At 40.0% G+C, this 26546-nt stretch overlaps 1 protein-coding gene across 5 annotated transcripts in view; it reads left to right on the plus strand.

Moving 5' to 3' along the window:
- The window catches only part of Abcb11 (ATP binding cassette subfamily B member 11), an 89436-nt gene extending 72447 nt beyond the window's left edge, over positions 1-16989 (plus strand). For 4 of the 5 annotated variants that reach the window (XM_045147830.1, XM_045147831.1, XM_045147832.1 and 1 more), the window contains 4 exons: positions 904-1101; positions 4978-5184; positions 14668-14814; positions 16382-16989. In XM_045147830.1, the coding sequence (XP_045003765.1) occupies positions 904-1101; positions 4978-5184; positions 14668-14814; positions 16382-16582 (753 nt within the window). In that variant the 3' untranslated portion in view covers positions 16583-16989. Of the gene's footprint in view, positions 1-903; positions 1102-4977; positions 5197-14667; positions 14815-16381 lie in introns of all 5 variants that reach the window. The other variant, XM_045147835.1, reaches the window with a different exon arrangement.
- The last annotated feature ends 9557 nt before the right edge of the window (positions 16990-26546 follow it).

The raw sequence follows: 26546 nt of genomic DNA on the forward strand, positions 1-26546 counted from the left end.
ACAAATGATGGCAAGGATGTGGGGAGAGGGAACCCTTATTCATTGTTGGGGGAAATATAAACTTGTACAACTACTATGGATATTGGTATAAAGCATCCTTGAAAACCTGAAACTACAATTACCATGTGACCCAGTGTTATACTCAAAGGACCACAGAGGTACTTTTATATTCATGTTTATTGCTGTACTATTCACAATAGCCAGAAAGCAAAACAGCCTAGATGTCCATCAGATAGTTTAGTTTAATTTAGTTTAACTTGAGGCACTCTAGTCCAGGCGGACCTAGAACTCTGTAGCTTCAGGTTGGCTTCAAACATGATGGTCCTCCTACCTCTATCTCCCAAGTGCCAAGAGATGATACCTGGCCATCAGATAGTTTTAAACACACCAAGATATTCCCATATGTGGTGTAGTCTTCAAATAACTTTATTACTAAATCAGTCCAAATGTAATGTCATTATTTTAAGAAACAGAATTGTGAGAGCTCAAACTGGTATCTATGATGTAGTATCTTAAAGCCTTTCTCTTCCATCTGAGCATAAAGAAACAGATGATAAGACATTCCTTCAGGTTAGAATGGGATTAAGAGGCCAAATGCCTTTAATTTTATTGTCTCTATCAGAATAAGATAAAATACCAGCTTTTATCATTTGTTTGCTTGTTTTGAGACAGAAGTCTCATGTAGCATAGGCTAGCCTTGGATTCAGGATCATTTTGCTTCAGCTTCCTGATGCTGAGATTACAGGTGTACACCCCTATACTGTGCCTAGCTAGAATGTCTTCATTATATAACTGTTTATGTAATTTGTGCTTCAGCAGCATGGTATAGATGCACTAGAGATGCATTTTCAATATTCTAGAACCCAGTATGAGCATATATAAATCCAGTTCTCCCATCTGCAGGACAACTTCCAAGGGAAGATTGACTTCATTGACTGTAAATTTTCATATCCTTCTCGACCTGATACACAAGTTCTGAATGGTCTCTCAGTGTCTGTCAATCCAGGACAGACACTGGCATTTGTTGGAAGCAGTGGCTGTGGTAAAAGCACCAGTATCCAGTTGTTGGAACGTTTCTATGATCCTGATCAAGGGAAAGTGGTAAACAATGCTTTTGAGAATTTTGCTTTCTGCATATTGTCTCTCTAGAAGTGATCTCCAAGACTCTGCCTTGCCAGGTTCACTCTAAAGTGTCTGCCTTGGATGTGTACTATGGATATTTTCCATTTTCAGTCATTTTCTGGTTGACCTGATTCTCCCTCACAAGTTCTATCATATTCTTTTCAGTTCCAGATGGCCTGCTGACCAGCTAGGCAAAGAAAACTGAACACTCTGCAAAGATAGAGATGGGTGTATTTGACAGAAGCATTCACTTACCTGTAAATGGAGCAGAAAGTGCAGAGTAATCAGGAAACTAATGGATGGGAATGGAAAAAGTGAGGTGACAAAGAATACAATGACAAATGAGCAGGACAAGGGGCTGAACATGAAAAACCCAAGACTACTCTGCTTCAAGAAGCTTAGATCTAAATAATAGAACTCAAATTGATAAAACATGGGGAAGGATATTTTAAAACTTGGCAAATTGCTTTGTTGCTTATTTTTGTAGCACTTCTTTCTTTTTTTCTCTCCTTTTTCTTTCTTTCCAAGTAACATATACATATAATTACAGAGTCAAAAATAAAGGTTTTTAATGAAAAGCTAACATACCAATATTTCTTTTGTTCAAAGGAAACAATTTTAACCATTTAGTGATCGGAGTTCTCTCAATAATGACTTCCATGTCTCTTAATATATTCAAGCATCTGTTTTCATGATTGAATAAACGTAGACACTCTGCTGACTTACTTTTAACAGATGAAAACTTAATGTATTGTCACTACTCCTCTTGTTTACTCCTTTCCCCCTATGGTTACATCATTTGTAACCTATCTATAAATTTAACTAACACACATTTTGTTTTGTTTTGTTTTCATATCACCCTTGAATTCTTGCTTTCTAAGATGGGAATGTTAACAATCTTGCCTTTCTTTTCAATTCTTATTCTTTCCTTTATCTCTCAATTTCTTTTTAAAAATATTTTATTTATTTGAAAGAATAAGGGAGAGAGAAAGAGGCAAATAGAGAATGGGTGCACCAGGGTCTTCAGCCACTGTAAACTAACTCCAGACTCATCCACTGCCTTGTGCATCTGCCTTACATGGGTACTGGGGTATCAAACCTCGGTCTTTAGGCTTCACAGGCAAGTGCCTGAACCACTAAGTAATCTCTCCAGCCCTGATCTCTCAGTTTCTAATTATACATTTCTGTGTATATGTTAATATGTTAAGAAAGAAGAAAGCTGGGGATGTAACTCAGTTGGTAGAGAGCATAAAGCCCTGGGCTTGATTCTCAGCATTGGAAACAGGGTATGATGATGCACACATAATCTGGATCAACCCTGGAGAGGTGGAGGCAGGAGGACCTGAAGTTCAAGATCATCCTTTGCTACATAGCTCAAAGCTAGCTTGGACTACATAAGACCTTATGTCTAATAATAATCAATGATAACGATAATGATAATAAAAAAATTAAGAAGTTGAGTTACAGCTTTTATTATAATTATGTAAAACCATCCATCCCACAATCAAGTACTAACATGCATTAACATAATATTTCATTTTTTTTCTTTTGGTTTTTCAAGGTAGGGTCTCACTGTAGCCCAAGCTGACCTGGAATTCCCTTGATAGTCTCAGGCTGACCTTGAACTCATGGCAATCCTCCTACCTCTGCCTCCCAAATGCTGGGATTAAAGGCATGCACCACCACTCCTGGCTGACATTTCATGTGTTGACCATTTTTTTTGAAAAGCCTTCCTTTTTCTTTCATTCTCTGTCTTCCAGTATCTGTTTTGTCATCATTCTGAGGGGTCTGTTCTTTCCCTGATTGATGTCAAGATCTGAGCTAACTTCAACCTCTATCTGTTGAACAACTAGCATCCTCTAATTTCCCAGCAGAGTTATCTTGGATTAAATCCACTATTTCCTAAATCTTGTATCTTCCTTTCTTGGCTTTTCCCTCTTTTGTTGAAGAACATCTACAAGTAGTTTTCTAAGGAACTGTTCAGAGATGTGGATCTGAAAATGTTTTATTCTATTCTATACTTGATCAATTGTTAAACCCTAATATTTTGAAAGTGGTCTTTTTGATTTTCCTGAATAGTATAACCTTCATTGCAAGAAAGATTATGAAGAGAAATACCGAGAAAAACTTGGAAGAGCCAACTAAAGATTCCCTTGTATAAAGCAAAGCAAGGAAACAGCAAGCAGTTATTGCTGGGATCTAAGAAGTTGATTGCCTGTGATTTATAACCATTTCTATTATTTATTTTAAGTGTAAAGATTTCAATTTATTTGTAATTATTTGGTGACTTATGAGCCTAGGAAACACATTGCATTGGCATCTGATGAGTACAAGGAAAAGGGTTGAGTTTTCCTCAATGTCAGCTCAGCCATGCCCATGGCCCAGGTAGATTGTGAGCAGCTGATCTCCCCAACATAAGCCTGTACACCAAGCATATCTCTCTAAATGTGTATATTAAGTTTTCTGGTCACTGGTCAGAAGCCAGACCCATGAAGAAATAGTTATGATTCCTTGCATTTAATATGATATAATAATAATAATAGATTTTATCTCATTATAAACCATATCTATAAAAATTTTAAGTATAAAAAATGCTACTTTAATTGTTTTAAAATCCTCTGAACTCATAGACAAGCTAAAAAACACAAGTATGCAATATTTTCAAATTTCAGTGGATATGTATTATGTGCCTAGCACATTGTGTGGAAGATTTGTAAGGAACATGAATCATCCCTCTACTTTCCAGAAGCTGACAATACAGAACATTGACCACAATTATCAAATGGCACAGTTGTAAATTGTGTATTAAGGTGTGCTGTGCAGATTATTCCTGTAGAGAGTGAGAATAGCAAGATGAGTGAAAATAACTATTGTTGAGGAGTGCCTTACATTTTTTTCTAATAGTGTTTGCTCTTCCCACTGGTTGAAAATTATCTAAAATATATTCTTTCCACACCATTTTATTTTATTTTTTTGTGTTTTTTTTTTTTTTTTTATTTTCGAGGTAGGGTCTCACCCTAGCCCAGGCTGACCTGGAATTCACTCATATTCTCAGGGTGGCCTTGAACTCATGGTGATCCTCCTACCTCTGTCTCCACAGTACTGGGCTTAAAGGCATGTGCCACCACACCCGAGTTCCATTTTATTATTACTTTTTTCCTCAGAAATCACAAGGCCAAATACTTTGCAGTTGTGTGTTAGACATGCTCTACCTCTAGGACTCTAGGATTTATAAGTAACCAGCTTAAGTGGTACTTGGACTTACCTCTTTTCTGGACCATGTGTTTCTAGGAAATAGACTGTATTTTCTTAGCAGGCAGACTGCTTTGTATATTGACTTCCTGGCAGGCAATTCAATATGTGATTATGGATTAAGTGAATGAACATGTCTTTTCCTTCAGTTTATTATCTCAGTTGCTCAGAGGGGGATTTCAGTAGAATCAAGGATACACATTTGATCTGATCTTTACTTTGCAATAAAAAAACAGAGCAGTCCTTTTGCCCCCTCACAAAGCCTCAGGATAACAATCTGCATATCTGTACTGACTACATGGAAAATGCTTTTTTCTCCCCCTTAACTAACACTGTCATGAGATTCTTTCTCATTTGTACCACTTTTAGGTCGAGAGTGTTGGAAAAATAATAACAAAACGATCAGTGTTCATTTTGATACCACTCCTGACAGAAACCAGCTCCAGTCATCAAAGGCAATGCAATGTATTTCCCCAGAGCTCTGAGAATGTTTTCTCTTAAACAGAACAAATGTACTGTACAATACTTAGTTCCAGAATATGACCTTCCTTCACAGCTGGAATTTTAAAACTTAGTGTTTTTTATTGTCATCTCTGTTGTCAGATGATAGATGGTCACGATAGCAAAAGAGTAAATGTTCAGTTCCTGCGCTCGAACATTGGAATAGTCTCCCAGGAGCCAGTGTTGTTTGCCTGTAGCATACTGGACAACATCAAGTATGGGGACAACACCAAAGAAATCCCCATGGACAGAGTCCTAGCAGCTGCAAAGCAGGCTCAGCTGCATGACTTTGTCATGTCACTCCCAGAGGTAAGTACCATAGTCCCCTTTAGGAAACAGGGATGGGGAGAGGTAGGATGGCCCAAAAGTATTGTTATTTTTATCTTAAGGAGAAGTTCAAACTCAGTACCTTAGTATTATCTTTGGGTTTTTTTATGTGAAATAAATGTCCTCCATCTACATAGCCTTTGATTTTAGAAAGTATCATCTTGTTCAATGACATGGATGCTGTTGTAGTTATCTTTGCATTTCTGGTAAAAAGAAAAAGATACCTGAACATAAGAAAATGGTGGGAGGAAAGGTTTACCTTGGCTTACAGTCTCAAGAGGAAGCCTCATGACATCAGGGGAAAGCATGGCATGAGTAGAAGCTGGACATCACTTCTTGCCACAGCACATGGTAAACAGCAGTAGGAGAGTGAGCTGAGCTCTGGCAAGGGGAACTATGTATAACACCCCTAAGCTCACTACCAGGAAAAATCCTCCAGCACGGTTCTCAAATTGCCACCAACAGGGGACTAAGCATTCAATACACATGTGTTTATGGGGGACATCTGATTCAAACCACTACAGATGGTATAGAGTTTGCTGAGCAGAAAATAACATTACACAGAGTGTTAGCTCAGTGTGGTATAAGTAAGCCTGTGATTCTGAGTGGGCATGGGTTTGAAAGCACGTATTACGTATGTGTGGAACTTTGGGACACCTACTTATCAGATCTTGTGTAGTCCATCTGTAAAATGAAACAACAGAGCATTGAAATGAAGGTACAGTGGGCTGAGGTTTGGTGACATACCTCTTCATAAAGTTCTTTCCTACCAGCATGACGCTCTGGATTTCAAAGAATACACTTAATTGTGTGACAATGAAAGCTACTGCTATTACTATTACTGCCATCACCATCTTCATTTCATCACATGCAGCCTGGGCTGTGTGTGGAGGGGCAAGTCATACCTGTCTTAGTGCCTCTTAATTTTACAGAACCAGGTCTGCATTTAGCACACTCTCTAGTCTGCATTGTTTTGGTGGTTGTTTGATCACAAGGCATAAAATCCAAGATCTAAATTGTACCCAAATATTACCTGTAGCCTCCGCTCCATTTCTCCACTCTATTAAACAAAATAATGCTGAAAATTTCTTTATATTTGAAAGCATCATGGATTTGTAATGTGCTTATTTATTTGTTTGCTCTTTTCACAACATTCCCTATCTTCCTGCCTGTGGCCTGGTTCTAACCTGGTAGCCTAATTGACTAGCATATGGAAATTCCTATTTGCCACATAATCAGCAAAGCCCACATTTCCCCTAGAAGATATATTGATCTACAAGTCTTTATTGAACATACCCTACTTTTATGTGGGACATGGGCCTAGAGCTAGTTTGTTGTGCCTTTATTTTAAGAACTTTCCCATAATATTCTTCATTAAGCACTTGGTCACCACAAGGACAGAGGAGGTTGTCATGGGTCTTGCCTTGCTTAGCTGAGCCTTTGTCAGGAAACAGGGAAGGGAAGGAAGCCTATCTTGATGTGCAGGCAAAGCAGAGCATGGACAAGGATGGGCTTAGAAGCTCTATCTGTGTGTCTTCCATTCCTCTTCTGCTGCTCTTGTCTTTCTATGATGTCTTCTTTCTCTATGCCTCAGTTTCACTGGCTGTAAAATCAGGAGATTATGGTTTATGACAATATCAAGTGAAACTTGGGCTAGAATACTTACCATGATCCATGATGCATACAAATACTGTAAGAATGTTAACTACTTCTTTGGGGGGGGGGGGAGAGAGAGAGGGCACTCTAGGGCCTTTGGCTGCTGCATATGAACTCCAGATATGTGCATCTCCTTGTGCACGTGTACAACATTGTGTGTCTTGCTTATATGGGACCTGGAGATTTGGACATGAGTTCTTAGGCTTTGCAGACATGCACCTTAACTGCTAAGCTTTTTCTCCACCCCAAATGTTAACTATTCTTAAAGTGTTCATAACAGGTATCTAGCTAGACATTTTCCATATGAAATTCATTAAACACAACAAATGTGTGAACTTGGTACTAATACTCTATTTTTCTTTCCTTTCTTCCTTTTTTCTTTTTTGGTTTTTCAAGATCTCACTCTAGCTCACACTGACCTGGAATTCATTATGTGGTCTCAGGGTAGCCTTGAACTCATGGTGATCCTCCTGCCTCTGCCTCCCGAGTGCTAGGATTAAAGGCATGTACCACCATGCCCGGCTTTAATACTGCATTTTTCAAAAACATATACAGCTCAAAGAAAGTTAAGTAAATAATGATCATAGGTCTAGAAAACAGCAGAGTATACATTCAAAGTAGGCTTGTGTCCCAGAATACTGTATCCCCAGAAAAGAAGCCAATAAGAGAGTCTCTATAATAGGCATTTCCATTCCTGAGATTAATTCATCTTGCAAAGATCATTCAAAGAGGAGTCTGGAAATAGAAAATCTCAAATTTTAGACCCCAGGCAAGCTGAATAGCTAGACTAGCCAAACTGGTGAGCTCCAGATTCAGTGAAAAAAAAAACAAAAACAAAAACACAAAACATATCTCAAAAAAGAAAGTGAGCCACATGTGGTGGTGCATGCCTTTAATCCAGTAGTTGGGAGGCTGAAGTAGGAGGATCACTGTGAGTTTGAGGCCATCCTGGGCTGCAGAGTGAGTTCCAGCTCAGCCTAGGCTGCAGTAAGACCTAGCTTAAAACAAAACAAAACAAAAAAGAGGGCCATAGAGGAAGACACACAATGTTTACCTGTGGCTTCCACACACATCCACACATACATGCACCCAGACACATATGAACATGCTTATACACATACTTACATAACACACACACACACACACACACACAGAATGTATATACCTCAAAGAAATGTAAAAATGAAGAATAAAATTCTGTTTTTTACCAGTCCAATCTTTATATAGTTCAATATTCTTAACTGAATTTGATATTTTTCACTGGATTCATTCACTATGCCCAATTTTTTTTTTAATTTTTCTTAACATTTTCCATGATTATAAAATATATCCCATGGTAATTCCCTCCCTCCCCACCCCCACACTTTCCCATTTGAAATTCCATTCTCCATCATATTACCTCCCCATTACAATCATTGTAATTACATATATACAATATCAACCTATTAAGTATCCTCCTCCCTTACTTTCTCTACCCTTTATGTCTCCTTTTTAACTTACTGGCCTCTGATACTAAGTATTTTCATTCTCATGCAGAAGCCCAGTCATCTGTAGCTAGGATCCACATATGAGAGAGAACATGTGGCACTTGGCTTTCTGGGCCTGGGTTACCTCACTTAGTGTAATACTTTCCAGGTCCATCCATTTTTCTGCAAATTTCATAACTTCATTTTTCATTACCGCTGAGTAGAACTCCATTGTATAAATGTGCCACATCTTCATTATCCACTCATCTGTTGAGGGACATCCATTTCCCAGCTATTATAAGTTGAGCAGCAATAAACATGGTTGAGCATGTACTTCTAAGGAAATGAGATGAGTCCTTTGGATATATGCCTAGTAGTGCTATAGCTGGGTCATATGGTAGATCAATCTCTAGCTGTTTTAGGAACCTCCACACTGTTTTCCACAATGGCTGGACCAGATTGCATTCCCACCAGCAGTGCAGAAGGGTTCCTTTTTTTCCACATCCCCACCAACATTTATGATCATTTGTTTTCATGATGGTGGCCAATCTGACAGGAGTGAGATGGAATCTCAATGTAATTTTAATCTGCATTTCCCTGATGACTAGTGACGTAGAACATTATTTTAGATGCTTATATGCCATTCGTATTTCTTCCGTTGAGAACTCTCTATTTAGCTCCATAGCCCATTTTTTGATTGGCTTGTTTGATTCCTTATTATTTAACTTTTTGAGTTCTTTGTATATCCTAGATATTAATCCTCTATCAGATATATAGCTGGCGAAGATCTTTTCCCATTCTGTAGGTTGCCTCTGCTTTTTTCACCATGTCCTTTGCGGTGCAAAATCTTTGTAATTTCATTAGGTCCCAGTGGTTAATCTGTGGTTTAATTGCCTGAGCAATTGGGGTTGTACTCAGAAAGTCTTTGCCAAGACCAATATGTTGAAGGGTTTCCCCTACTTTTTCCTCTAGCAGTTTCAGAGTTTCCGGTCTGATGTTAAGGTCTTTAATCCATTTGGACTTAATTCTTGTGCATGGCGAGAGAGAAGAATCTATTTTCATCTTTCTGCAGATATATATCCAGTTTTCAAAACACCATTTGCTGAAGAGGCTGTCTCTTCTCCAATGAGTATTTTTAGCATTTTTATCGAATATCAGGTGGCTATAGCTACTTGGGCTTACATCTGGGTCCTCTATTCTGTTTCACTGATCTACATGTCTGTTTTTGTGCCAGTACCATGCTGTTTTTGTTACTATGCCTCTGTAGTATAGGTTAAAATAAGGTATGGTGATACCACCAGCCTCTTTTTTGTTGCTCAGTATTATTTTAGATATTCGAGGTTTTTTTGTGATTCCAAATGAATTTTTGGATTGTTTTTTCTATTTCCATGAAGAAAGCCTTTGGAATTTTGATAGGGATTGCATTAAATGTGTAGATTGCTTTAGGTAAGATTGCCATTTTCACAATATTGATTCTTCCAATCCAGGAACAAGGGATGTTTCTCCACTTTCTAGTGTCTTCTGCAATTTCTCGCTAGAGGGTTTTAAAGTTCTCATTGTAGAGATTCTTTACTTCCTTGGTTAGGTTTATTCCAAGGTACTTTATTTTTTTTTGATGCAATTGTGAATGGGAGTGATTCTCTGATTTCATCCTCTATGTGTTTGTTGTTAGCATATATGAAGGCTACTGATTTCTGTGTATTTATTTTGTATCCTGCTACATTGCTGTAGGTTTTGATCAGCTCTAACAGCTTGATAGTAGAGTCTTTAGGGTCCTTTATGTATAGAATCATGTCATCTGCAAATAATGATAACTTGATTTCTTCCTTTCCAATTTGCATCCCTTTTATGTGTGTCTCTTGCCTTATTGCTATGGCTAAGACTTCCAAAATTATATTAAATAAAAGTGGGGACAGTGGACACCCTTGTCTTGTTCCTGATTTTAGTGGAAAAGCTTCTAGTTTTTCCCCATTTAGTAATATGTTGGCTGTAGGCTTGTCATAAATAGCTTTTATTATATTAAGATATGTTCCTTCTATTCCCAGTCTCTGTAGGACTTTTATCATGAAGGGATGTTGGATTTTGTCAAATGCTTTCTCTGTGTCTAATGAGATGATCATGTGATTTTTTTTCCTTCCACCCGTTTATGTAATGTATTACATTTATAGATTTGCGTATGTTGAACCATCCCTGCATCTCTGGGATAAAGCCTACTTGGTCAGGGTGAATGATCTTTTTGATAAACTCTTGTATTCTATTTGCCAATATTTTGTTGAGAATTTTTGCATCTATGTTTATGAGGGAGATTGGTCTGTAATTTTCTTTTTTTGTTCTATCTTTGCCTGGTTTTGGTATCAGGGTGTTTCTGGCCTCATAGAAGGAGTTTGGTAGAATACCTTCTTTTTCTATTTCCTGGAAAAGCTTAAGAAGCAATGGTGTTAGCTCTTCCTTAAAAGTCTGGTAAAATTCAGCAGTGAATCCATCTGGGCCTGGGCTTTTTTTAGTTGGGAGATTATTGATAACTGTTCGGCTCTCCATGTTTGTTATAGGTCTATTTAAGTGATTAATCTCATTTTGATTTAATTTAGGTAGGTCATATAGATCAAGGAAGTCATCCATTTCTTTCAGATTTTCATACTTTGTGGAGTATATGCTTTTATAGTATGTCCCTATGATTTTTTGAATTTCTCTGGAATCTGTTGTGATGTTACCTTGTTCATCTCTGATTTTATTAATTTGTGTCTCTTCTCTCTTTCTTTTGGTCAGATTTGCTAAGGGTTTATCAATCTTGTTTATCCTTTCAAAGAACCAACTCTTTGTTTCATTAATTCTTTGGATTGTTCTTTTTGTTTCTATTTCATTAATTTCTGCCCTAATCTTTATTATTTCTTCCCATCTACTGATTTTTGGTTTGCCTTGTTCTTCTTTTTCCAAGGCTTTAAGGCGAAGCATTAGGTCGTTTACTTGTGACCTTTCTAATTTCTTAATATAGGCACTTAAGGCTATAAATTTACCTCTTAGAACTGCCTTCATTGTGTCCCAGAGATTTTGGTATGTTGTGTTCTCATTATCATTTGACTCTATAAATTTTTTGATTTCCTTCTTGATTTCTTCATTGACCCATTCATCATTTAGTAGTATATTGTTCAGTTTCCATGATTTTGTGTATGCTCTATAGCCTTTCATGCTACTGATTTGTAGTTTAATTCCATTGTGGTCAGATAGAATGCAAGGAATTATTTCAATTTTCCTGAATTTGTTTAGATTTGCTTTGTGTCCTAGTACATGGTCTATTTTAGAGAATGTTCCATGTGCTGCTGAAAAGAATGTATATTCTGCAGCCTTTGGATGAAATATCCTGTATATATCTGTTAAGTCCATTCCTTCTATGACCTCATTTAGTCCAGATGCCTCTCTGTTTATTCTTTCCCGGGATGACCTGTCAATTGATGAGAGTGGGGTGTTAAAGTCACCCACCACCACTGTGTTTGGTGTTATCTGTGACCTTAGTTCTAATAGTATTTGTTTGACGAATTTGGGAGCCCCCATGTTAGGTGCATATATGTTTAGGATTGTAATGTCCTCCTATTGGAGTGTGCCCTTAATCAATATAAAGTGACCTTCCTTATCTTTCTTGACTAACGTCGGACTAAAGTCTACCCTGTCTGATATTAGGACAGCAACTCCTGCTTGTTTTCTAGGCCCATTTGCTTGAAAAACCATTTTCCAACCTTTTACCCTAAGATAATGTCTATCCTTTGTAGAAAGGTGAGTTTCTTGGAGACAACAAATTGTAGGATCCTGCTTTTTAACCCAGTCTGCAAATCTATGTCTTTTCATTGGGGCATTGAGGCCATTGATATTAAGAGATATTATTGAAAGGTGTGTATTTATGTTTGCTATTTTGTGTGTGTGTGTGTGTGTGTGTGTTTCTGGTTCTACCTGCGCTCTCTTCTGTTAACTAGTATTTGAGTATTGCTTGTTTTTTCTAGGTTCCTTATATGTGTGCTTTTCCTTTTCTTCAGCATGGAGGATTCTATCAAGTATTTTCTGTAGAGCTGGTTTTGTCTTCAAATACTCCGTTAACCTGGTTTTGTCATGGAATGTCTTTATTTCTCCATCTATTTGAATGGATAACTTTGCAGGATAAAGTAACCTTGGTTGACAGTTGTTATCTTTCAGAACTTGGAATATATCACTCCAAGCCCTTCTGGCTTTAAAAGTTTGTGTTGAATAATCTGCTATAATCCTGATGGGCTTGCTTTTGTAGGTAACTTGATTTTTCTCTCTAACGGCTTTCAATATTTTTTCTTTGGTGTGTGTGTTTGGAAGTTTGATTATAATATGGTAAGGAGAGGTTCTTTCTGGGTTTTGTCTGGCTGGGGTTCTAAAGGCTTCCTGTATATGCATTGGCACCTTTTTCCCAATTTGGGGGAAATTTTCTTCTATGATTTTGTTGAAGACACCTACTATGCCTTTGGAGTGGAATTCTTCTCCTTCTACTATGCTCTGAATTCTTATATTGGATCTTTTCATAGTGTCCCGAATATCTTGAAATTCCCACTCATACTTTTCTATAAGTTTGTCTTTCTGTTTGTTGGACTGCATTAGGTCTGCCACCTCGTGTTCTAGTTTAGATATTCTGTCCTCTCCCTCATCCATCCTATTGGTGAGATTTTCTACAGAGTTTTTTTATTTCATTAACTGTGTTCTTCATTGCTAGTAATTCTGACTGGTTTTTCTTTATTATTTCTATTTCCTTATTTATGTCTTGTATTGCCTTCTTTATTTCATTAAATTGGTGTCCTGCATCTTCTTTGATTCCTTTGATTTCCTCTTTGATTTCTTCTTTGATTGTTTTGATGTGTTCTTTGACCTCTTTGAACATATTTATAATCATTCTTTTGAACTCTTTCTCAGGCATTTCCTCTAACTCTTTCTCACTGGAGGACATTTCTGATGCATTAATACTTTTAGGATGATTTATATCGTCTTGCTTTTTAGTGTTTCTTGGGTTATAATGTATATATTTTTGCATCTTGGATTAAGTAAATGCTTGGATTTTCTAGCTAGCTGTGTATTCTTAGCTGTATCAATTGATTTGATGTAATGTATTTTCAGGGTAGGACCTTAAGGTGTTAGGTGTGGCTCTTAAGACTCTCAGAGTATCTACAATGATGTTCTTAGGGGTTGAGTTTCCCTGCTATAGGAGTATTCAAGCAGGCTGAGTGGAATAAAATACAGGTAGATTCTAAAATTTAACTAAACACTGTACACATTCAATCAAAACAGCCCTGAGTATGTATGCAAGAGTAGTTATTATAACGACCAGATCCTCTATCAACAAAGAGGTTAAGATTTCTGGTCTGTTGAGGTATCCAAGTCAGCTTGCAACCAAGTGAGACCCTTCCCTGGTGCAATCCCAGTTACCTTGGATGATTTTGGTCTCAGTCAAGTTGCTGCCTGGGTCGTCGGGCTGCTGTTCTGATTTCTGGAGCTGGGCACTTGCTTTTCCTGCGGGGCAAACCGAGCCGCTGCTGCTGCCTCTGCTGCTGCTGTAGTTGCCACTGCTGGAGCCACAACTGCTGCTGAAGCTGCTGCTGCTGTGTCCACTGCCGCTGCTCCCCCTGAAGCTGCTGCTGCCAAGTCTTCCGCTGCTGCCACTCCTGGGTCTGCTGCTGCTGGGGCTGCTGTTACCGGTGCTGGAGCCGCTGATGTTGCTGCCGAACTCTGCTCCTGCTTGGGTCCCGCTGTTGGCGTGGCCGGGTCCTGGGCTGCTGCTCTGTTCGCTGGCGCTGGGCTGAGGCGGCAGGGGAGGGGAGGCAGCCGCAGCTACTCTGGTTCTCTCGCTGCTCCACGTGTTCTTCTACCTCGCGGTCTGCTCCTCTGTTGCTCGCTGCCACTCTCCCCTCACATTTCCCGAGTTGCGGAGAGCGCCGTGTGAGGGGAAAATCCCGCACCTGCCTTTTCCTGCGGCTCGAGCCGAGTCTGGCGGCTTTCTGGTGCGCCTTGGCCGCCGCGGTTGGCCGAGCTGCCGGAGCCGCTTTTCCTGCCTGTGCAGGCTGTGGATGCTCTGGAACTCTACTACTTCAAAGCTGCCGCTTCAATTTCCTATACACCTCACTTTTTAGTAAAAGTGTGTATTTTGCTGAGTTTTTTTTGGTCGTTTTCCCCCCTAGGCTGCTTTGGCGTGGTACCTATGCCGCCATCTTAACCGGAAGTCCCCAATTTTTTTTTAAGGCAAGAAATAATTTAACTTCAGAGAGAAGTCATTGATGGGGGTTCTACATAGCATAGGAACCATGAATATTGCTATTTCTCAGGTTTGCTATGCTTTTTCCAGAAATATGAAACCAATGTTGGGACTCAGGGCTCTCAACTTTCTCGAGGGGAAAAACAACGCATTGCTATTGCTCGGGCCATTGTGCGAGATCCTAAAATCTTGCTACTAGATGAAGCTACTTCTGCCCTAGACACAGAAAGTGAAAAGGTATGTATCGCTTTTCTGAAGTCTTAGATCATTATAGATGGATCTTTTCTATAAAATTTTGTTCATATAAAAGGCATTATTGGGCTGGAGAGATGGTTTAGCAGTTAAGACACTTAACTGTGAAGCCCAAGGACAAAGGTTTGATTCTCTACTACCTAAGTAAGCCAGATGCAAATGATGGCACATGCATCTGGAGTTTGTTTGCAGTGGTCAGAGGCTCTGGTGTGTCCATTCTCTCTTTCTCTCTCTCTGTCTCTTAACTAAATAAGTAAGATGGTATTATTTTAAGTTTTATTATTCATAGTAGAAACTGGAAATACTTAGTGATACAAAAGCCTGATTTTCACAAAACAGTTTTACGGAATGACATCAAATAAAATTTATCTCTAAAATTGTTTCCAAGATTACTTTGGCTGTCAGTTTTCCAAAGGCAAATAATTAGCTTTCATAAATAAATCAAAATACTGCTCTGGGTGTGTGTGTGTGTGTGTGTGTGTGTGTGTGTGTGTGTGTGTGTGTGTAGACTATGTGTGCAGTGTGGTGTATATAATATGTGGTGTATGTATATGTGTATTCAGATGTGAGAGTCCTATATGCAGGTATGTGAAGGCCAGGGGATAATATTGAATGCCCTTCTCTTATTGCTCACCCACATATTTTCTTCAGATAGAGTGTCTCCCTGAACTCGAAGGGAGCTGCTGTTGGTCAGCTAGCCCAAGATATTCTCTGGCCTATGGCCCCTTGGACTAGGGTTACAGATGTGTATGGCCATGCCCAGCTTTTTATGTGACTCCTGGGAAATCAGTCTTGGTGGTCTTGCGTCCAGAGGCCCTCATGCTTAAGTGGCAAATGCTCTTAACCATTGAGCTATCTCCCCAGCCCCCAAATAATTCTTAAATAAATCAAAATAATTTAGGTCATCTGTAAAACATAATATACTTTGTAGTTCTCAAGTTTCATGATAGAGCAGGTGGCCACACACAACACCAAAGAGGAGGTGTTTTCCATGTGGTATTTGCACAAAAGGAGATGCTATTGACAGAAACACAAATATAGCTTTCAAAATGTATGACTAACACCTTTGAAACTTGGATTCCACTTTGCATAGAACTACAGTGTACTCAGAGAAGGAAAGTATCAGAAATGGTCCCTTAACCACTAGCTTACATTTCTTCTTTGGCTCGCTTCAGTGAACTTGACCATTGAATCTCATAAAATTACATCATCTCATAGCCCATTCCTTTTAAATTTAAATTTTATTTTTTGACAATTTCATACATATATAGTGCATTGTGATTAGATTCTCCCCTATTACCCTCTCTTATCCTCTCCATTCCTGCTAAGCCCCTTCTTCTTAGTCACTGAAATTTCTCAGCCCTTGAGCTACAATGTAAATCATTGATGTATTACTTCAGCAAATACTGGCTTAACCCTCTCATATTCAATGCCTTTGGATTTACCCCTAAGCATGGAACTGTTACTCAGGTGGCATTTGAAATGACCACTCACAATGGTGGACTGGGAACAATCATGCCTGGCTACATTAACTTTCCATCTTCTTTTGTAGACAGTGCAGATTGCTCTGGACAAAGCCAGGGAGGGGCGGACCTGTATTGTCATCGCCCATCGCTTGTCCACCATCCAAAACTCAGACATCATCGCTGTCATGTCACAAGGGGTAGTCATTGAGAAGGGAACCCATGAAGAACTGATGGCCCAGAAGGGAGCCTACTACAAGCTGGTCAGCACTGGAGCCCCCATCAGTTGACGTGACTCAAGACCTTCACCCAGGCACAGATGAAGTTACCAGGGGCACCAAGGGTTGTCCAGGTGGTCATCACGTCTCACTTTCACAGACATATACATGTTGGGATCAAAGCTAATTTCTAGCAAACTTGAGTATGATTTAGTTTGAAAAATCTGCACGGGAAATGAAAGAAACTAGGGTCAGTGTGAGCGAAACATCCAAGGTCATGCAGCTACTTGGCTAACACCAAGGGCTTCTCTAGGTAGAAGTTGGTTGCATGTGAGAGATAGTGAGGCGTCATGGAGCAAATGGCTTTGAACTCCAGAGCAGAGGAGTGTTTGCATTATTGAAAGCTTCTTGTACAGCGACCTGCTCTGTAAAGAGGCACTGACAAACGTGTATGGAGCTACAGCAAGAAGAAACGTGAAAAGGAGCAAAAGGTCCAAAGGCTAATAATTATATTTCTTAATTAAGTTTCCTGTGTTTGTTGTTTTTTCCCACATGAAGTCAGGTTCATTTATCTCTAAGTCTGTGAGTAGGGAACAGAGTGCTTTCGTGCCCTGGAAGCCGGCAGGGTGAGGGAGGGCGAAAGGGGGGTAGGGACCAGCAGAAGGTTACCAGTTAGGTAGGCTGATGTCGGTTGAAGAGTCAGAGCGCTGAAGTCGTGATTCATCCCACTGAGATCTGCCTGTGCTGAGCAGGACTTCCTACCCGGCCTTTCACTTCTCACCCCCGCCTCATAGCACATGCCACCCAGTATTTCTATGAAGTCCTGCTCGTGGAATAAAAATAAGGCATTTTACTTTGCTTTTTGTTTTTTAAGTTATTGCGAGAAAAAAAAAGGACCAGTTAAATAGGACAGAAAAACATTCATGTTTGTCTCTGTTCCCTCAGAGTGCCACTTAATGATATTAAAGAAAAGCTAAAGCTATAGGAATAAAGAAAAGAATATGGCGCCAGTGACAAAATTTGTGATCCAAGAGGCAAATGGGTAACTAACAAGAGATTTAAAATATGAGATAAGGTGAAGATGTAATCTATTAGGTAGGGAAAGCCTGTGGACATTCCATCCTGTACCACATCACCCTTGAAAGGCTTGGGATGTCAGAGTTTTTGGAACCAAAGGTGGAGGGACAGATGGGACTGAAGATGAAAGAATTGACTGAAAGCCTGTCCTCTCCTATAGCAGGCTGACTGCCTTCCAATCCCAACAGAACACTGGCTAACCTCTCTGTGGGAATGCCCTGAGGCAGGCTTGAATATAGGGGCACAAGTTGCAGTTGAATGGATAAGTAACATATAGGAGACAATAGATGGGGGTAAGGTAGCTTGGAACAAAAAATCTGTCAGCCCACTCTCCTCTGGTGACAGATCAAAGAATGAATTTTGGGGGCAACTGGTCAATACAAGAAAAGAGACCAGGCTGGAGAAATAGCTTAGCTGTTAAGGTGCTTGCCTGCAAAGCCAAAGGACTCCGGTTCAATTCCCCAGGGCCCAACATAAGCCAGATGCACAAGATGGCACATGCATCTGGGGTTCGTTTGCAGTGGCTGGATGTCCTGCTGTGCCCATTCTCTCTCTCTCCCCCTCTGTCTCCCCTTCTCTCTCCCTCTCTCTGCCTCTTTTTCTCTTTCAAATAAATAAAAATAAAAAGTAAAATAAAATATTTTTAAAGAGCAAAGAGACCTGTGGTCCAAATGTTAGGAATCTTTCAAAGAAAAATTCCTAGCCACATGGCCCTGCTGTGTAGCTCACTGCAAACAGCATGCGCTCACTCACTCCGAGTTTCGCTGGCCTTGCAGTGCCTCCTTCTTGCATGGAAATGGACTGGCAAATGCATTGGGAAACATTTTGCTATGTAAAGCAAAAGCAGTAACAATTACAGGTAACATCAATGTAAACATGAGGAAAACATAGAGTAATAGTAATGACACAAGATATTTTCATCTATTCCAATAAAAATTAGAAAATAAACACACACACCATGTAGCAAAGAGCTAATGACAGGAGAAATGAAAAATTCAGTAGCAGAAGAGCCCAGTTCCACCCCGCTGTTCTGTCACCTCAGTTTCCTTCTTCCTCCAACTTCCACCCAAGTCCATTTGGTTTGTAACACTTTCTTTGCATGACCAACAAACAACGGTCTGTCTACAGAAGAGTGTTGAGCTGGCATATCCTGAACTTTTTTATTTTCTATCATCCAGTGCTTCTTGGTAAACAATTGCAAAGATGGGTTAGCAGGTTAACAGGTCAGGTCAGAGTGGGTGGTTGTCAAGTCAGGGAGGCAGAGGGTAGAGGAATATATTCTAATTATGAAAAGGGACAGGGACAGGAAAGCTGCATAAGATGGCTACTAGAAGGCATTAAGCTTTACTATAAACACATGCCCATTCTCTATTCTTTTTTAAAAAAAAATTATTTGAGAGAAAGTGGTACAGAGAGTAAGAGAAAGGGAATAGGCACACCAGGGCCTCCAGCCACTATAAATGAACTCCAGATGTGCATCTGGCTTATGTGGGTCTTAGGGAATCAAACCTTGGTCCTTTGGTTTTGCAGGCAAGTACCTTAACCACTAAGCAATCTCTCAGACCCAATTCTCTATTCTCGAAGAAAGAAAAGTACAATCTACTTGTTTAGTTTTGTATTTAAAAGTTGGAAGGTTGCCTATTTCCTAGACTGAAACTTTGTGGAAATTACATAAGGAGTGAATAAAAGTTATCTTTTCCAATAAGGCACTTGAAAGTTAGTGATGAGAGAGAAAGACTGACTGGGCCAATTGCTCTTTTCCTTTCCTTCCTTTCTTCTGTGTGCAGCACGGGGATAGCAGCAGGTTTGCCCATGCTTGTCAAGGACTGTACCACTGAGCAACATCTCCAGCAACAACTGCTTTTTGTGAACCGGTGACAGGGAGATTAGAACTTTATTTTTTAAAAAAATTTTTCTGTTTATTTATTTATTTATTTGAAAGCAACAGAGAGAGAAAGTGGGAGAGAGAGAGAGAGAGAAAGAGAGAGAGAGAGAATGGGAGCACCAGGGCCTCCAGCCACTGCAAACAAACTCCAGACACATGTGCCCCCTTGGGCATCTGGCTAACGTGGGTCCTGGGGAATCGAGCCTCGAACCGGGGTCCTTAGGCTTCACAGGCAAGCGCTTAACCACTAAGCCATCTCTCCAGCCCGAGAACTTTAACATAAATAAGTAAATGAATAAAGTTGCAAGTTCATTTTATAATGCCAGGGAGAGTCAGAATCTTCATTTTCATCCTATGTCCCTATGTACATTCTCCTATATTTACATGCATATTCTATACTTCACTGACGAAAGCACAGTCTGCAATTTTACATTATTGAGGTTTTAACAAAAAGATTCTTTAATCTATTTTGTTGATACCTATCATAAGCCTTTTTTCATGTTCCTAATAATTTCATTGTTTTTGTTCTGGTTCCAACTCTCTCCAGTAACTACAGTTAATAAAGTTTACAAGAGGAGGAGGAAAAGGTGGGGAGGATTGGAAGATAAGGCTGAGGAAACTTCTCTGAAGGTAAAGGAAATCTAGAGATGAAAAGTAGAAAAAGGCAAAAGAAAAAAATGACAATCCAGGAGGTTCAATAATTAGCTAGTAGCATATCTAAAGACTTAAAAGAAAACCAAGAGCTAGAGAGATGGCTCAGCAGTAAAGAAAATTTACGTGGGCTGGAGAGATGGCTTAATGGTTAAGGCACTTGCCTATGAAGCTTAAGGACCCAGGCTCACTGGTACATAAGTCAGATGCTCTAGGTGGTACATGCATCTGGACTTTGTTTGCAGTGGTGGAATGCCCTGACATGCCCATTCTCTTTCTCTCTGGCTGCCTCTCTCTTAAATGAATGAATGAATGAATCAAAAGTTTTTTAAAAGAAAAAAGAGAGTCAGAGAAAGAGAGAGCTTACCACTTAAGCATGAGGGCCTCTCAGCCACAGCCTGGAAAATTTGACCTTCCAGGACTCACATAAAAAGCTAGGCATAGTCATGCAAGTCTTAACTCAGTCTGTGGAGGTGGGGGGGGGGGGGTCAGCGGCATGGTAGGGTTTGCTGGAATACAAAAGCTTCCAGTAGAGGGAGATGCCCCATTTCAAGGAAATATCCAGTTCAGTCCTAACAGTTCACTTGAATTCACCTCTGGCTTCCACATGCACAGGCAGGAGGTATCTGCGTCTTCACATACAGTTGCATATAACACACACAAAGGAAAAAAAAAAAAAAAACTGAAGAAAAATTTTAATTGTCAAAAAATATTTCCTATAATTGAAGCTTAGGAATTTCTAAGCTTAAAGCATTCATCAGAATTGACCATAATAAATAGGTAAATGCTACTTGAGACATTATTATGAAATTCTAGGAAAGTGGGTTGGGGGAAGACTTGGGATACAGTTCTGTGGTTGAGTGCTTGCCAACATGTGCATTATCCTGCATTTGATCCCCAGCACTGCAAGAACTGAAACATAAACGAGAAGAGAGGGATGGAAGCGCCCAGTGAGGCAGGAGAGGGCTCTGTGGGGCTAGAACTCCCATGCCAGCAGCCGTCACGTCGGGCTGTCATCCGTGTTAGCAGAGAATTGAGAATGCAGACTCCAAGGAGGGTAAATTGTGAGACACGAGCTTCAGTTCAGGGAGAGTTAGGACTGAGAAGGAAAGCAAAGCAGGAAAGCATCCAAGCCAAAAACATTCTCCTGCTTCCCAGCCAGGTTGGGGAGGAAGAGAAGAAACCAGGAAAAGTCCCCCTCAGCTAAGGAAGGTGAGAGGAGGCTGGCAAGGGTAAGAGGCAAAAAGACTGCTCACACTGCGGTACAGGCTGGCATCCAATTAGAATGAACCTGATCCCCAGACTCAGGTACTACATAAGGGAGGGACCTGACTGGTTAGTGGGCTCAAGAACAGAATGAGGAAAAACTGGCCTGCAGGGCTGCTAAGCCTGAGGAAAGTTGAGAAAGAAGCAGGGAGATGATGGTGGAGTTGTTGCTTGCAGCCATGGTGGATGAGACTGAGCCAGATACAAGTTCTAGTCCTCCCAGGGCAGGCAAGGGGGCGTCTATGTTTCCACGAGCCTGTTCCTAGGTCATGACCTACTAGGAGAAAGTGATATCACTCCCAGTCTATATCAGAGAAAACGAAAGAAAGCAAGCAAGAAAGAAAGAGAAGGGCAGAAGAGAGAGAAGGAGGGAGAGAAGAAGGAAAGGAGTTAGCAGAGAGCTTGCCTAGGGTCGTGAGGCCTAGGTTAGGCCTCCAGCACTGAATAAACTGGGTATGGAGGCACACATCTCTCAGCATTTGAGAGTTCGAGGCAGGAGGATCAGGAGTTCAAAGTCATTCTCAGCTATTCAGGGAGTTTAAGGATGGGAAACATGAGATCCTAGGTACAGATTGGAATACATGAGACCTTGTCAAAACAGTCAAACAAAGCAAAGTATATTCATTACCTTTCTCATTGCTGTGACAAAACTACTTGACAAAAGCAATTTGGAGGAGAGGTTTATTCTGGTTCACAGTCTGAGGGTACATTCCATCATGGCAGGGAAGGTGTGATGATCAGAACCTGGAGGGGCTGTTCGGATCACATCCACAGTCGGGAAGCAGAGCAGTGGAACTCAGCTAGCTTTCTACTGTTCATTCAGCCCAGGGCCCCAAACCCATGGGGTGGTGCCACCCGCAGTTAGGATGGGTCTTCTGCCTGAACTAATCTAATCAGGACAGCCCTTCACAGACAAGCCCAGAGATTCTTGGTGATTCCAAATCCCATCAAATTGACAATAAAGATTAACTATGACCAAAAGGAAGGGAAGACGAAGGGGAAGGAAAAAAAAGGAAGAAAGAAAACTGGGGGAAAGAAGCTACTAAAATTTCCCAGGAGATGGAGGTATATGTTACACTGAATAGAAAAAGAATCCTAATGACATAGATGTAGAGCATCTTGACAATAAAACTAAAAATTAGAGAATGGGGAGATGGCTTGGTTGTTAAAGGCATTTGCTTGCAAAGCCTGCTGGCCCCCTTTCAGTTCCCTGACACCCATATAAAGCCAGATGTAAAAAATGGTGCAAGCATCTGGCATTCATTTGCAGTGGCAAGACACCCTGGAATACACATACACACACACACACACACACACACACACACACACACACACACACACACACAAATAAACTATTTATTTATTTATTTATTTATTTATTTATTTATTTATTTATTTGAAAGTAGAGAGGCTGGGGAGAGAGAGAGATAGAGAAGGAGAGAGAATAGAAGCATTAAGGCTCTGCAAACAAACTCCAGACGCATGCACCACTTTGTGCATCTGGCTTTACATGGGCATACTGGTGAATCAAACCTAGGCCATCAGTCTTTGCAAGCTAGCACTTTAACTGCTGAGCCATCTTGTCAGCCCCAATCAAAATATTTTTAGACAACTAAAAATTAGATTACATAAAGATTTGTCTTCAGAATGCTTTGGTCTGTAAAATAGGGGGAGTCTCATTCTATGAAAATGTCTCAAAAATTTATTCTCAAAGACTGGTCATTTCTCTAAAATAAAACAAAAGGCAATGAATTTTTTTTCTGACTTTTTATCTAAAAAATTTCTTAGGACACTTTCCAACTTTTCTGGGAAGGTACTCTCCATGGAAGCTGATGTTCATCAACTGGAAGAGCAACTATTTGCAAAAAGATAGAAAAGTTAGCAAAAAACTAAACTAAACAAGTTAGGGTTTTGCTTATAAATTCTTATTATAATCATTATTATAGGTCTACTCTCCATGTACTCTGAAGACATTATTTCAGTGAGAAGACACCTTGAATTTAGAACTGCACTCAAGCATGTAAATTTTGAATTTATTCACTTAAAAATGTATAAATGTAATACTATGTCCTAGCAGAGGAAAATATATACAATTCTAATGAGGAATAATTTTCCACATATTTATTTATTCAAGAGTTAAATTTAAATTTCCTATCCTAAGAAATTGTCAGAAAGTTCTCACCAGTTTGATTTAGAACCCACCTTATATTTCTAAGGGTTTTATTTATTAATCATCTCGTAGGTATGAAAAATCCCTCTATAATCAGGTCACATCAGGATTAATAGAGATAAAAATAACTGCAAGTTTAGTTACTGCTTTCAAACACATTTTAAGTAATTTACCTATATGCATGTGCCGTTGTAACATAAGCATCATGTCCATTCGTATTTTCTTTGAATTTCCATTTCAAGGTATAATCTCACCTACCTATGAGATGGCAGGTAAAAGTAACTTTAATAAGCCTCTAAACCCAAGTCCAATTTCCTTCACACTGTGTTCAATTAAATAGCCAATTAATTTAAATGGATAGACTGTAAATACAATGATGTATGTGATTATCGTCTAATTAGCAGTGGCCAGTATTATAATAGGCTCATTAGTGAGTTGTATGGTGTCCCAAGGCTCATAATGAGTAATCAGGCACACGTGATCAGCATGGGTAGCCGCCTGGATGCAGCTACTTAACCCAATAAATCAGAGCTAGGACAAAATGTAGCATGTTAACAGCAGGAAGGATTCATAGCCAGCTGGTGAGTTGATAGCTTTCTTTTTTCTCTAATTCAGGCACAACTCCTACCCTCAGACACAAAGACAAAAATGTAAGAACGAAACGAAAGAGTAACTGCAGACAAAGAGAAATGTTCACTCAAGGTGACTCAGAAGAGTGTGCATAATTACCGTGAAAGCACACACCACAGAACAGAATCTTGATGCTGTCTTTGTGACTGAGTATGCATTTCTAGCATGCAAAGTGTAGAATCAAAGTGAAGATGAACAAAATCTTAATATTTCCTGAGAGCTAAAAGCGCAGATAATCATTTCATTATAACTATAAGGCATTTTATAATATAGAAAGCATTTTGCCTTCAGAATTTTAGCGTGTTATTGGGAAGTCCACAGGCTGAAGGGGAGGAAAGCAATGTAAGTTGCTTTCTTTGTCATGTGTATAAGAAGCCACTATGGCAGGTGCTACTGGTTAGGGCACATGGACCTAGTCTTGTACTGTTTGTCCTTCGTCTTCCTCTGTTACAAGGGATGGAAAGTAGAGTGATTATATTTCTAGAATCTGTTGCAGCTAAAGGGGGATTATGACCTTGTCAACCTGTGAAACATATGCTCAAGGCTCTACATGGACTGTCCCTTCCTGAATAAGACTTGGGTAGAAAAAACTTGGTTCCTTTCCTACCTTCCTCTGGCCTGGACGAAGCCATGCTGTGATCATTTGGACAAATGATGGGAGAGTAAGAAGACACCCTGATTCCTGGATGCTCCACAGCTGTCAACCCCTGCTACCTTGTTACAGGAGAAAAAGACACCTTTCACTTGTATAAGCCACTGGAATAGTGGTAGTGGTTGCTTATTGGAGATTTACACACTCTTAAAAGATGGAGTTATGTTTTTATTAGTAAGAATGATGAAATATAAGTATATAGAAAACAAAGCAATATTGAAGTGGTACTGTGCTTAAATGACTTTCAGATATGACCTTTATATCTAGAGATGTTCTTATTTTATCTTTATTTTAAGGTGTTATTTATTTATTTGAGAAAGTCAGAGAAGGAGAGAAAGAGACAGACAGACAGACAAAGAGAATGGGTGTTCCAGGGCCTCCTGCCACTGCAAACGAACTCCAGATGCATGTGCCATCTTGGTCATCTGGCTAACTTGGGTCCCAGGAAATTAAACCCGGGTCCTTTGGCTTTGCAGACAAATGCCTTAACCACTAAGCCATCCCTCCAGCCCTTTATTTTTATTTATTACAGTCAGAGAGAAAGGGAGAGAGAGACAGAGAGAGTGCGAATAGACACAACAGGGCCTCTCGCCACTGCAAATGAACTCCAGATGCATGTGCCACCATGTATAAGCATCTGGCTTATGTGGGCCATGGAGAATTGAACCTGGGTCCTTAGGCTTCATAGGCAAGTGCCTTAACCACTAAGCCATTTCCCCAGCCCCTAGAGATGTTCTAAAGTAGCCTTTTGTTTTGTTTTTCAAGGGTTTTCTTGCATATGTATGTGGTGTACATGCATATACATATGAATGTTCATAGATGTGTGATGCACATGTGTGCATTTGTGCATGTGCACATGCATGTGGAGGATAGAGGCTGACATAGGGTGTCTTCCTCAACCTCTCTTCGCCTTATTTTTATGTTTATTTACTTATTAGAGAGAGAGAAAGAGAGAGAGAGAAGGAAGGAGAGCATGGGTGAGTCAGGGCCTCTAGCCACTGAAAATGAACACTGGAAGCATGTGCCACCATGTGCATCTGGCTTATGTGGGTACTGGGGAATCGAAACTGGATCCTTGGGCTTCTCGCGCAAGTGCCTTAGCTGCTAAGCCATCTCTCCAGCCCTCTACCTCATTTTCTGAGACAAGATCTCTCACTGAATCTTCAACTCACTGATTTGGCTAGACAGGTTATCCAGCAAGCCTCAGGAATTCTCCTGTCTCTGCCTCTCCAACTCTGGGATTACAGGTATATGCCACCACACCCAGCCCTTACATGGATGGAAGGATCTGAACTCAGAGCCCCGTGTATATGCGGCAAGCACTTTACTGATGAGAAATCTCCCCAGCCCTGTGTGTGCATGTACACACACACACACACACACACACACACACAGCTGGCAGGCTGATCTACAATTTATAATCCTCTTGCCTCAAGGTCCCAAGTGCTAGAATTGCAGATATATGCTCGCAGGCTTAGCTTTTAGGGTCATCTCCAATTTGTTTAAAGGAAGAATTAATGTGTGTTTTCAGATATCAGTGCTATGGAAAAGATGATAGAAGCCTCTATAACTCATCCTGGTAGATATTCAGGAATATTTCACATCCTCTGCTTTAAATAAAGGAAGTGGCTACACGTTAAGGCTGCATTGGGAACAATCTGGATTCTATTGGAAGGATAGAAACAGTTGAAAAAGAAAGTGTATG

Source organism: Jaculus jaculus, chromosome 4 (assembly GCF_020740685.1).
Source record: "Jaculus jaculus isolate mJacJac1 chromosome 4, mJacJac1.mat.Y.cur, whole genome shotgun sequence".
NCBI lineage: Eukaryota > Metazoa > Chordata > Mammalia > Rodentia > Dipodidae > Jaculus > Jaculus jaculus.